Source organism: Oncorhynchus mykiss, chromosome 10 (assembly GCF_057628025.1).
Source record: "Oncorhynchus mykiss isolate SJ-2025 chromosome 10, ASM5762802v1, whole genome shotgun sequence".
Taxonomy (NCBI): Eukaryota; Metazoa; Chordata; class Actinopteri; order Salmoniformes; family Salmonidae; genus Oncorhynchus; species Oncorhynchus mykiss.
The window spans coordinates 14,342,031-14,355,918 of NC_143031.1; the positions used below are offsets into that span (position 1 = coordinate 14,342,031).

The 13,888-nt window shown below is 41.6% G+C and overlaps 1 protein-coding gene across 2 annotated transcripts in view; it reads left to right on the forward strand.

The window, feature by feature from the left end:
• The window catches only part of LOC110533375 (long-chain-fatty-acid--CoA ligase 6), a 95,627-nt gene that overhangs the window by 70,866 nt on the left and 10,873 nt on the right, over positions 1–13,888 (forward strand). For both annotated transcript variants that reach the window (XM_021617510.3, XM_021617509.3), the window contains exons 4-13: positions 575–639; positions 1,187–1,288; positions 1,557–1,656; positions 3,888–4,066; positions 4,789–4,821; positions 5,555–5,606; positions 11,331–11,404; positions 11,831–11,908; positions 13,207–13,341; positions 13,453–13,587. In XM_021617510.3, the coding sequence (XP_021473185.2) occupies positions 575–639; positions 1,187–1,288; positions 1,557–1,656; positions 3,888–4,066; positions 4,789–4,821; positions 5,555–5,606; positions 11,331–11,404; positions 11,831–11,908; positions 13,207–13,341; positions 13,453–13,587 (953 nt within the window). The remainder of the gene's footprint in view (positions 1–574; positions 640–1,186; positions 1,289–1,556; positions 1,657–3,887; positions 4,067–4,788; positions 4,822–5,554; positions 5,607–11,330; positions 11,405–11,830; positions 11,909–13,206; positions 13,342–13,452; positions 13,588–13,888) is intronic.

Sequence of the window (13,888 nt, forward strand, 5' to 3'; positions counted from 1 at the left end):
TGATTAACTGACTAGCTGACTAACTGACTGACTGACTGACTGATTAACTGACTGACTGACTGATTAACTGACTAACTGACTAGCTGACTAACTGACTAGCTGACTAACTGACTAGCTGACTAACTGACTGACTGACTGATTAACTGACTGACTGATTAACTGACTGACTGATTAACTGACTAGCTGACTAACTGACTAATTAAATATAGTTACATTTACATATTAGTAATTTAGCAGACAGTCTTATTTCAGACTGACTGACTGACTGACTAGCGGACTAACTGACTTGCTGATTGACTAGCTGACTGACTGACTAACTGACTAATTAAATATAGTTAAATTGACATATTAGTCATTTAGCAGACGGTCTTATAACTGACTAACTGACTGATTCCAACATAATGCTGAGCAGCAATTGTAGTTAGTAGCCAGTAAAAAGACTGCTAAAGAGGAATCGATAGAGGAACAGAGACTCTACATGCATGGTCACGATGAGTGTCAGTCATGTGATCCTTTGGGGGTTTCTGTGTTTTTGTAAATTCACTGACTCGTCTTGTTGTGGTATTGTCTCTAGGTGATGGACCTTGCTTAGGCTCCCGGCTACCCGAAAAGCCTTACAAGTGGCTGTCCTATAAAGAGGTAAGCACAGAGTAGAACTACCTCTGTGCAGAACACTGAAGCACAAGAGCAATCTATAGCTCTGTATGTAACTCAGTCCTTGTAGTTTTATATTCCACTTGGACGTGTCAGGTGGTTGATCAACAGATGCTCAGTTTACAGTACCCCCTACGTCTGCTGCTTCTAAAACATCTGTAGCAACACACAGTTGTATTTCAAGTTGATTTACACTAAAGCTTTATGTACCATTGCACTGAACAACTGGACTTTTTAACATACATTTATTAACAAAACCGGAGGGATTTATTTTCAGCATTCTATTCATGGTATTTTATCTTCTATGTTACTGAGAGGGATTTATTCAGGAAGCTTATAAACACTTCAGCATTGGAATGCTGCAGCTGGAAGGATTCTGGAGTTACAAAAACACTGCTCCAATATTTGATCTATGACATCATGACAGTTGAGGAGAGCATAGCGCAAACAAGCTTGTTTTATATTTTTTTATACTGGCATATTTATTGTTTCAACATACGCTCAGCTGCTGCCCATTCATTTTCACTTCCAGGTCACAAACCGGGCGGAGTACTTGGGGTCGGGGCTGCTGAGCCAGGGCTGCACGCCGTGCCCAGATCAGTTCATCGGAGTGTTTGCACAGAACAGGCCAGAGGTGAGGTCATTGTCAAAGCGAGACATTATGTGTGTCTCAAATGGCATGCATTCCCTACATAGTGCAATATTTTTGACCAGACCCCTATTAAAAGTAGTGCACTATATAGGGAATAGGGTGCCATTTGGGACAAGAAACTGATTCACAAATGTTCTGACATGATATAAAGGTTAACAGCTCCAACTCCATTCGTAGAGGCTTTTTTTTTATTGCGCTTTATGGCAACGGTGCCCTGGCCTCCTTTTGACCTGTCTGTCTCTAATTGCAGTGGATCATTTCGGAGCTGGCCTGCTACACCTACTCTATGGTGGTGGTGCCTCTGTATGACACACTAGGGCCTGATGCCATACGCTACATCATCAACACTGGTAAGACTAGCAGATTTCAGATTTCTGTGTCCCAATGGCACCCTATTCACCTCTATGGGCCTTGGTCAAATCTAGTGCACGACATAGGTACTAGGGATCCATTTGGGACAGAGCCTGACAGTAATTGTACTGCTGGCATTAGCGGTGCGTGGTTAAAATCACCAGGGATGCTAATCCAGAAAAAAAAGCCATATTACAACCTATGTGTTGTGATAATTGCGTTGTTTTCTCTACAACCTGTTAGTTCATATGCCTTGCCACTGTGATATATAGATAGGCCTAAGGCAGAGACAGTAAGAACACACAGTGGCAGAATAAATTCAACCACAGCTTTGTTTCATCACAAAACCGGAGAGCAACCCCTGTGAAGTCCACAAAGCATATTGTATGTAACGAACCGTTACGTGGCCTACAGCATGATAAGTTAATGTTCCCCACATTTTCTGACTCCTAAACAACTATTGATTTAGAACCACAGAGTTTTACCGCAAGTCTTAAAGAAAACAGAATCTGCCTCCACCATTCCAGAACCATTTACACTTCAACATTTCAACATTATCTAATCACCTCTGCTAGGTCTAATACAGTGACAACTAAAAGATATCAAAAACTATTTAGTCCAATCAACATAAGCTAAATATGATGTGGCTGTCCATGGTACTGATTTCTGTGTGTGTGTGTGTGTGTGTGCTTGCATGTGTGTGTGTGTGCTTGCATGTGTGTGCGTGTGCTTGCATGTGTGTGTGTGTGCTTGTATGTGTGTGCGTGTGCTTGCATGTGTGTGCGTGTGCTTGCATGTGTGTGCTTGCATGTGTGTGTGTGTGCAAATAGAAAAAACATGTTTTCTCACCCTACTTGTAGAGAAACGCCAATGCCATCCTCTTCTTTCATGTTGCTGAAACGGTCTATGACTCTGTCATACAGTGCACGTTTTTAGTTTTTGGTGTCCTCGGCTACTATGAATACACGCCACTGGCCACTGGAGCTTGTTGTGTGCTGGTGTAATTCTATAGCCAGGCCGGGGTTATGCCATACAGGTGTATGCCAACGCACAACCTATTGTGTTGGCACATGCCCTACTTTGCCCCGTCTACTCTTTATTAACCTATAGCACTAGATCTGAGACTCTTCCTTTTAATTTAAAAGGAACATTTCTTTAGTTTCATGGACCAGTTATTTTGATACTTTTTTGCGGTCCAGTTGTGTTAAAAAATGATGTTACATTTTAGTCGTTTAGGATTGTAACCAACAAACTTTAATTTACAGACCCAATGCTCTTAACCACTAGGCTACCTGCTGCTAACAGCTTGTATGAAACACATCCTACCTATAGATCTGGGATGGGCAACAGGCGGCCGTGGGTTTTGAAGGCCCTCGGATCGATACCCACCCAAAAAAGATATTCTATATTTATTATATATATTATATATTTATTATATATATATTTTTGGGAAACTCTGTCTAGGGTATGCACATGTGGGTACGCAGACCTGCGAGCAACTCTGGCCCCTCATGAAGAGTTCAGTGGTTTTGTGGCCCCCACCCCCATCAAAGTTGCCCATCCCTGCTATAGATGAAGCTCATAAGCTGAGACACTCGTCCTTCCCTTCCTGAACAGTTGTCCTTAGACAAGAGAATTCTGTTTTATTGTGTTGTGTTTCAGACACACAATCTCTCTCTCTCTCTCTCTCTCTCTCTCTCTCTCTCTCTCTCTCTCTCTCTCTCTCTCTCTCTCTCTCTCTCTCTCTCTCTCTCTCTCTCTCTCTCTCTCTCTCTCTCTCTCTCTCTCTCTCTCTCTCTCTCTCTCTCTCTCTCTCTCTCACACAGACACACACACACACACAGAGGAATCAGGTTAGGGCTCACCTTCGCCTTATGCTGGAGGTAATGAGCTTAGCTCAGTTGGTTTGGGAGGAAGGGAGAGCCTCTCTCTGTCGTTACACTTTCCTCCTTCCCCATGTCCTCAGGACTTTCCATCCTTCAGTTTGACACTAATCAGTTAACTGACATCAAACTCTATGTTATTCATCTCTTTCCAACTGCCCCTCAGTTAGACAGTGCTTTTGTTTTGGCCCAGTGTCCCAACAGAATTTGTCTCTGCTCCAAGGCCGTGAAATGGAAATCTGTGTGTAGAACAGTAGTTATATGTGTGTTTACTAGCTGATTGGATCATGTATGTGTCTTCTATTTCTCACACAAGAAGTGGGGGCCTTTTGTGTGCTGTCTTTCAGCGGACATCGTCACAGTAATCTGTGACAAGCCTGAGAAGGCCCAGGTGCTTTTGGGTAATGTGGAGAGGCAGGAGACCCCTGGGCTGAAGAGGATCATCCTGATGGACCCCTTTGATCCTGCCCTGCTGGAGGAGGGGGCGGGCTGCGGGGTCATCGTCCAGTCCATGCAAGATGTGGAGGTAGGGATAGTGTGTAGGGGGGCACAGGTGATGGGGGAGTAGTGTATGGGGGTAGGGAGTGGGGAGAGAGGGAGGGGGAGAGTAGATGCTCATGGAGAGGGGAGGGAGGGGCTTCAGGTAGGGAGGGAGAGAGGCCTCAGCTCAGCTAATATAATGTATCAAAGCCCAATCCTGTCTATGCAGAGACTTGTAGCTCAGCTGTGTACTCTTTCCACTGCTTGCAAGCCACACGACTGATTCTTTGGAGAAGAATGAACAACACTTCAATGGCTCCATGTCTATGTACTCTGAACACTCCAAACACTAATGTATGACTGGTGTGTTGGCTATAACTTAATAAACTGCAGTATGTACAGTGTTTACTGTAATCCATGTACTAGCCCTCTGAGGGCAAGAGATAGGCATTATTATCTCTGCAGAACATGATGGTATCTTGAACAGGTATAGCCTGTCTCACTTCCATGCTGTAAATTACCATGTCAACAAAAAACAAACATTATGATACAAGCAAAAGTTATGGTTAAATCCTACATTTAGTCAAATAAAGAAAGAATGCTTCCGTTACAGTTTACTAAATGAACCTAGTGTAAAACTATGCAAGCAAGAGAGAGTTGTTCAGATATTTAGGCCCTTCCACTTTATTATGGCTGTGTTTTATGGTTCTTCTAATGATTATCTAACACAAGATGATGTGCTTGTTTGCATGCTGCCGTCCCATCCAGGATCTGGGCAGAGAGAACCACAGAAAGCCCCTGGTGAGTTCAGTCTTATATGTCTGGTTTGGTTAGTTGTCTGTGTCTCAAATAGCCACCTATTCCCTACTCAATCCATGCCGCCCAACTCTCACCTTAAAGTAGTGCACTAAATAGGGAATATGGTGTCAGTTGGACAGCATCCAGCCTCGAGATGTATACGGTCTGTCCCTGTCTGCCGCGCTCTGCACAGGCAGAATGCAGGAAGACCTCAGAGTGGTGCTGACTATGTTTTGTTATGTTTTAGACATATTTTAGACAGGATCTCTGGCTGGGTGACAGTTTTCCCTCCATGACCTATTTGTGTATGCAGAGAGGGTTGTGTTGAATGTGTACTTAAATGTTATACAATTCAGATTTGTGCTTTTGAGACCTGAGTACAAACCAATTGGTTCCCTTTAATTGCAATCTATGTGTGCTATTGTGTTAGAATTGAGATCACACGATCCAAGACAACACAGTAGAGATAAGGTCTGCAAACATTCTTTAGCTGTCTGTTACTGTAGTAACCATTGTTTAAAATGCAGACTGTATTAATATCCCTTTTGATCTCACATAGCACTTTAAGTCTGTGAGTGTTTTGTATTCTCGTTTTACGTGACCATCTTCTACATTCACATATTGCTTTAAATGCCTGAGATGGGCTAATATAACGTTGACTATTATCTGAAGGTGATATCAATGAGTTCATGATCTCATTCGGACTATATCCTGACTGTGCTTTTGTTCCCCACAGCCACCTACACCAGAAGATCTGTCCATTGTGTGCTTCACCAGTGGTACCACAGGTATCTCCATCTAGCCACCAGATAAACTATAGCACGCCAAAGTGTCTTATTCTTACAAGCTGATCAAATTGAATCAAATGTTATTAGTCACATGTGACCTTAAAGTGAAATGCTTACTTACGAGCCCCTAACCGACAGTGCAGTTTCAAAAAATATGGATAAGAATAAGAGATGAAAGTAACAAGTAATTAAAGAGCAGCAGTAAAAAAATAACAATCTATACAGGGGGGTGCCGGGACAGAGTCAATGTGTGGGGGCACCGGTTAGTTGAGGTAGTATGTACAGTGCCTTGCGAAAGTATTCGGCCCCCTTGAACTTTGCGACCTTTTGCCACATTTCAGGCTTCAAACATAAAGATATAAAACTGTATTTTTTTTGTGAAGAATCCACAACAAGTGGGACACAATCATGAAGTGGAACGACATTTATTGGATATTTCAAACTTTTTTAACAAATCAAAAACTGAAAAATAGGGGGTGCAAAATTATTCAGCCCCCTTAAGTTAATACTTTGTAGCGCCACCTTTTGCTGCGATTACAGCTGTAAGTCGCTTGGGGTATGTCTCTATCAGTTTTGCACATCGAGAGACTGACATTTTTTCCCATTCCTCCTTGCAAAACAGCTCGAGCTCAGTGAGGTTGGATGGAGAGCATTTGTGAACAGCAGTTTTCAGTTCTTTCCACAGATTCTCGATTGGATTCAGGTCTGGACTTTGACTTGGCCATTCTAACACCTGGATATGTTTATTTTTGAACCATTCCATTGTAGATTTTGCTTTATGTTTTGGATCATTGTCTTGTTGGAAGACAAATCTGCGTCCCAGTCTCAGGTCTTTTGCAGACTCCATCAGGTTTTCTTCCAGAATGGTCCTGTATTTGGCTCCATCCATCTTCCCATCAATTTTAACCATCTTCCCTGTCACTGCTGAAGAAAAGCAGGCCCAAACCATGATGCTGCCACCACCATGTTTGACAGTGGGGATGTTGTGTTCAGGGTTATGAGCTGTGTTGCTTTTACGCCAAACATAACGTTTTGCATTGTTGCCAAAAAGTTCAATTTTGGTTTCATCTGACCAGAGCACCTTCTTCCACATGTTTGGTGTGTCTCCCAGGTGGCTTGTGGCAAACTTTAAACGACACTTTTTATGGATATCTTTAAGAAATGGCTTTCTTCTTGCCGCCCCTCCGTAAAGGCCAGATTTGTGCAATATACGACTGATTGTTGTCCTATGGACAGAGTCTCCCACCTCAGCTGTAGATCTCTGCAGTTCATCCAGAGTGATCATGGGCCTCTTGGCTGCATCTCTGATCAGTCTTCTCCTTGTATGAGCTGAAAGTTTAGAGGGACGGCCAGGTCTTGGTAGATTTGCAGTGGTCTGATACTCCTTCCATTTCAATATTATCGCTTGCACAGTGCTCCTTGGGATGTTTAAAGCTTGGGAAATCTTTTTGTATCCAAATCCGGCTTTAAACTTCTTCACAACAGTATCTCGGACCTGCCTGGTGTGTTCCTTGTTCTTCATGATGCTCTCTGCGCTTTTAACGGACCTCTGAGACTATCACAGTGCAGGTGCATTTATACGGAGACTTGATTACACACAGGTGGATTGTATTTATCATCATTAGTCATTTAGGTCAACATTGGATCATTCAGAGATCCTCACTGAACTTCTGGAGAGAGTTTGCTGCACTGAAAGTAAAGGGGCTGAATAATTTTGCACGCCCAATTTTTCCGTTTTTGATTTGTTAAAAAAGTTTGAAATATCCAATAAATGTCGTTCCACTTCATGATTGTGTCCCACTTGATGTTGATTCTTCACAAAAAAATACAGTTTTATATCTTTATGTTTGAAGCCTGAAATGTGGCAAAAGGTCGCAAAGTTCAAGGGGGCCGAATACTTTCGCAAGGCACTGTACATGTAGGTTATTAAAGTGACTATGCATAGATGACAACAGAGAGTTGCAGTGGTGGGGGGGGGGGGCAATACGGATCACAATATTGATGTGTATTAACACAGTAATGCAGTATCTGAATAGTTCCTCCACAATCCCTGGTTCAAGTCCAACCCTGACGGTAGCTTTGGTCTGTTTCTATTATTACTGTTTCTACTATTGAACTTTATGAAGCGTGTCTATTGTTTCTCTCATCGTGTGTGACAGATTATTAACAGGAAGAGGCCTCCCTCTGACCACTTAAAGCCAATGCCATGTATCAGGGTTGAAATGGTACAGTAATGGTCATGGTAGGGCCCTTATTAACAGTGAGACTTCAGAGGGAAAGGCAGTTAAAGGGTTTTTTCTGCATCAAAAGGGGCTTAGGTGGTGGGCGTGGCAGGGGGGCATGGCAATGGGCGTGGTCGGCCCGTCGGCATGGCTGAATTTTACAGAACATTTTAGACGCCCCAATTTCAAAGCCATTTCTGCATTGAAGCCAATTTCCTGAAATTCTACACAATTCTCTATGGAGCTGAGAGAAAATGTTTCGGTTTTAAAGCCAGTTTCATGTGATACTACATATTCTGTAATGGTGCTAAGAAAAAAGGTTTCAGTTTTAAAACTAATTTCCTGCAATTCTATGCATTTTGGCTAATGTTACTTTGCTAAAACATAATAACAAATACTGTCAATACTGTTAAATTCATTGGGTAACACTTTACATTAAGTTGCCCCTATTACCATGTACTGTAACTAACACAGTAATAACTGCATTAGCAATATAGTAGTTACATACTGTAGGTGTTACTATGTAATTACATGGTAATAAGGTTGTAGCACTATCAGATATTACACAATTGGAACAAGGAATGTGTAATCACACATCCACTTGCTGAAGGTTGATTCAGATGTGTAACTACTGATGTTATTACACATGTTCTTGTACCACTATGTAACTAATGTTTTGTAATTACACATTTAAAAGTCACCTGTGAATTACCATGTTAATAACTCAAACCAAACTCTGTCCTTGTTACATGTACCAGGGTTGGGAAGTAACTGATTACATGTAACCCGTTACATGTAAGGGATTACAAAAAAACGTTAACTGTAATCTGTTACCGATACTTTTGAAAAACTAGATGATTACTTTGAGGATTACTTTTAAATTCAGAAAGGATGTTTGACACTTTGTTTTCTCAATGACATTCAAATCAGCATTGAAAAAAAGGCGCAGGTTTAAGTTTGTTCCACCTGAGTGAGTTTGACCACAAGTCAGAGACCACTATGATGAAACACCAAATGTGTGAGATGGATCGCATGAAAAGAGCAGGAATAGGCTTTTGTAGGCTACAGTCCAAACTATGTCTTCCAATGGTGCGACTGCTGTCAGCATCCAAAGTTTATCCAACTTGAAGAAACGCTTGGAGGTAAGGATGACAGCAGTGGTGTAGTCTACGGTGATACGGATATAACTTATTATTGACATCTACATAGTGCATCGATGTGAATCACACTGCTGCTCTCTCATTTAACTATTTGCGCCTTACGGATTGTGGTTGTTGTGGATGGCTGTTCACAAATCTAAATGTGTATTTGAACCCAATTATGGTTGAATTCAAGAAGTTTAAGCTGCCTATCAATCATTGTTTTTGAAACCAGTGGACAGCCAGTGAAAAATACGCTTTTGCAACAGCTGCATAGTGCTGATCCCAGCCTATGAAATAAAAGCCCCACTTTTATTCTAATCTAATTCATGCTGATAAAAAAATCCATAGGCGTAATGGACACATGCTGAAACTTGCAAACTTTTGATAGACTTAAAGGGGCAATCTGTAGTTGCTACATCCATTTTTGGACTTAGAAATGATTTATACAGAACCAGTCAGAAGTTTGGACACACCTTCTCATTCCAGGGTTTTTCTTTATTTGTACTATTTTCTACATTGTAGAATAATAGTGAAGACATCAAAACTATGCAATAACACATAAGGAATCTTGTAGTAACCAAAACAGTGTTAAACAAATCAAAATATATTTTATATTTTATGTTCTTCAAAGTAGCCACCCTTTGCCTTGATGACAGCTTTGCACACTCTTGGCAAAGCATACCATTCCATGAGCGCAGCATTTATTCTTTAACTTGAATCAATGAGCCCAATCAGTCCTCCATTACAACAAAATCATAAACAACAGAGTAGGGCTGGCTAATACGTCCTTAGTTTTGGGGTCATGTTCAGGTAAAACAATTTGGCTAATCTATACTTCCATATTTCTAAGTCCTAAAATCAAGGTGTATGACATTTATTGGAATGACTGGAATTCTGATAGACTTTGGTTTTTAATGTAAAGATCTAATTTAATAATATTAGTATATGTTGTAGAAAACGATGGGTTAGAAGAAGCCTACACAACCAACACATAAAGTAAAATTGAACATCCATACATGACCAGCTATGTAAACTTTAACATTGATTTAACATCCATATATGGCCAGCTATGTAAACTTTAACATTGATTTAACATCCATATATGGCCAGCTATGTAAACTTTAACATTGATTTATCCTGCAATAGATGTGGTTCAATTGGTAACATACATTTTTGTCTTCTTCTAATGCCTCTTAAGGGGAAAGTAATCTAAAAGTAACAGCATGCAATCCGATTACATTACTGAGTTACGTTACTCATTACATTTTCAGACAGGTAACTTGTAACTGTAACAAATCACATTTTAGAAAGTAACCTACCCAACCCTGCATGTAACTACAAGATGCCACAACCATTGAATCCACATGTAATGCCAGGGTTGATAAATAGGCTAGGACCTGGTAACAACAATTGTAACAAGCCACACCCTGTCATAAACTATTGGTCATATTAAATTGGTTTATTTCTATGTTATGACCTGGCTCAAAGGCTACATATACCGAATCAAGTGTGATACAAGAACAATGTAGTTACATAAGATATACTTTTAATTATCACCCAGGAGCAAGCAACTTAATGTAAAGTGAAACCCAGTAGGGTATAACCTTTATAATTACTATCTAGTTACAATGTAACAACCTTTGCAGACAATAGACAACAACCTTGTTACCATGTAATTTACAAAGTAACTACTATGTTACAGCTACGTAACTACTATGTTACTTGAGTTATTACAGTGGAGTTACATAGTAATGGGGGCAACAATGTAAGGCGCTTGGTAATTTTATTACGGTCTGGCCACAAATACAGTCATATAGAATACCCTGGTATTTCCACACGTAACCACAGCTTTAGTCACAAGCAGCCCACTGCAATAATGGAAAGAGTGCCATCTGTTGGTCTTTCAGTGTAACTTCCATCAGCCAGTATGTGTTTTCCCATGGTGGATGTCTCCCCTGGTGCACTTGTTACACGCCTGCCCTGAGGCCAATCTAAACTCCTGTCTCTCCGAGTGTGTGTGTTCCAAAGGCTGTTACAGGGTTATTCAACTCAGGTCGCTCCCACCTTGTCAAAGCAAAACACATACTGTTCATGTGTAGCCTGAAAAACAAGTGCCACAATGATAATTCTTTTAGTTCCTAGGCTGCTAACTTGTTTTTCCGGATATATATATCTAACCTTGTTGTTTTCCATCGATTGATACTGGATGGGTCCCAAAAGGAAACCCGTTTCCATATACAGTCCACTACTTTTTACCATAGTCCTAAGTATTGCACTATAAGGGAATAGCGTGCTATCCATTGTTGAGAGCAGGTGGAGGAGGAGTCCATTGATTTTGTTGCACTGTTTTCTGTCCAAAGGAAACCCAAAGGGAGTCATGCTGACACACGGGAATGTTGTGGCTGATTTCTCAGGCTTCCTCAAAGTGACAGATGTAAGTTCGATCGGACTATGGTATAGCTGACCCTTTCTGTGGAAGAAATTTCCCTTGTACAGTATTTATCTTGAGTAGGTGCTAAATTTCCCATTTATGTAACTATATTAGATGCAAGACTCACTAAATGGCTTCAAGTCCCATATCTTACATGGGACAATAACAAGATGGAAATGTACAATGCACAAATGTATTTGTTTTTGTGTGCTTGTGTATAATATCTGTTTCTCATTAAGATCATGTTTGACAGTTGAGTGGTGAGAAACAAACCCCACTGGGCACAGAAGTCAATTCAACATTTATTCTGCATTGGTTCAATGTAATTTCATTGAAATGACGTGGAAACAACGTTGATTCAACCGTTGTGTACCCGATGGGGCGGTTCTAATCCCCTGCTAACCACTTTAACTCTTCCCCATGCCACAGAAAGTAATATTCCCAAACCAAGATGACGTTCTTATCTCCTTCCTGCCTCTGGCGCACATGTTTGAAAGACTCATCCAGGTAATTTCTCAAAAAAAGCCCACACTAAGCTTTCATCTGTAGAATTGTTGGTATGGGTGTTGCTCCTCTTTGTGTGTGTGTGTGTGTGTGTGTGTGTGTGTGTGTGTGTGTGTGTGTGTGTGTGTGTGTACACATGTACCTGTATTTTCAGACATGTAGGATCTTGGCGATTACCCTTGTCCTTGGCTGTTATTGACCTGGTTATCTGCGGTTGGATTTCATTGTGACATTATATTATTATATAGGCATATCATCTGCTTGCTCTGGATAAGCTGGCTCATACAGTCATGGGTGTGCATTATTTCTGCCGGTACTAACAGTTTCACCCCCACAGGAAACTTGAGCCCTGCTGTTAACCCCCCACGCTGCCTCTAGCTTGGGATGCATCCTAAATAGCATCCTATCCCCTATATACTGAACTACTTTCGACCAAGGCCCTATGGGCCCTGGTCAAAAGTAGTGTACTACAAAGGGAATAGGGTGCTATTTAGATCGCTGGCTTGGTCTGTTGTTTCCGATAGCTGTGGTTCCACAGCTCGTGTTTTCAGTCCCTAACTACTGATTTTGGATCAGTCCCATATGTATTATTTTGAATAACTAATATGAGTTAAACAACAAAGCTGGCACTGGATCAGCTTCAGTACTGAAGGGGTAAAGCAACCATACAGGTTCAACCGAGGTTCTTTCCTTGTTAGTGTGTGAGACACAGACACAGGAAACCACCTCTCTTCCCCTCCAACACAAGCAGGCACATACTTCACGTTCACAAGAATGCACACACCCAGACACTGTTAATGTATGTGACCTTTATGTAACTAATGTAAACGCCTTTAAGATCATCCTCAAAAGGAACGACCCATGTTCTCCTTGTAGAACTCGTTGAATAGGCTTTTCCATATACAGTAAGTTTCATGGTCCCTGCCAGTGCGCTCCAGTCTATTATGCAAATCATGTCTTTCAACACGTGAAAGAAAAAAGGCAGTTCCTGCAGAGCCTGTCCTCATCATGACCTCAAAAACAGGAACTGTTCCAAAGATCGGTGTGAATTGTGGTACTTTCAAGACAACTCAGAAACTCTGAACCTCCGAGTTAAAATCAATATATTTTTTTGCGTCAAGTTTCCTGTTTGTCAATTATGATATTTTGCAAGTGGGAAAGTCGGAGCCCTAGTTTCCAAGTGGACATTTTAGAGTTTTCGAGTTCCGAGTTGTCTCGAAAGCGGCATTAGGCCAGATCTATGCAACTGAATACAATAAGTGCTTTTTGACTCAGTTGTAACTGTTAGGTTCTTTCCCCAGTCTGTGGTGTATTGTCACGGTGGCCGGATCGGTTTCTTCCAAGGCGACATCCGCCTGTTGTCTGATGACATGAAGGCCTTACGGCCCACCATCTTCCCTGTGGTACCTCGACTGCTCAACCGCATGTACGACAAGGTGAGAGAACCAGCCTTTACACCCCCCCCCCCCCCCCCCACCCCCCCACCCCTTCATTTTTCAGATCTTATATCAACTTCTCTCTTGAATGTCTATGTGTGTACTCTACAGATATTCAGCCAGGCCAACACCCCATTGAAGCGTTGGCTGCTGAACTTTGCAGCTAAGAGAAAAGGGGCAGAGGTCAGCAGGGGGATCATCCGCATGGACAGCCTGTGGGATAAGATATTCTTCAGTAAGATACAGGTATACACCTCCCCTCCTCCATTCCTTCTCTTCTCCTCCTGCCTATGAGTGGCCTGATATGGTGCCCCCGCACATTGGCTACCCGGACTATCTGCATTGTGTCCCGCCACCCACCAACCCCTCTTTTACGCTACTGCTACTCTCTGTTTATCATATATGTATAGTCACTTTAACCATACCTACATGTACATACTACCTCAATTAGGCTGACTTACCGGTGCCTGTTTATAGCCTCGCTTCTGTTATTTTTCACTGTTGTTTTTATTTCTTTACTTATCCATTGTTCACCTAATACCTATTT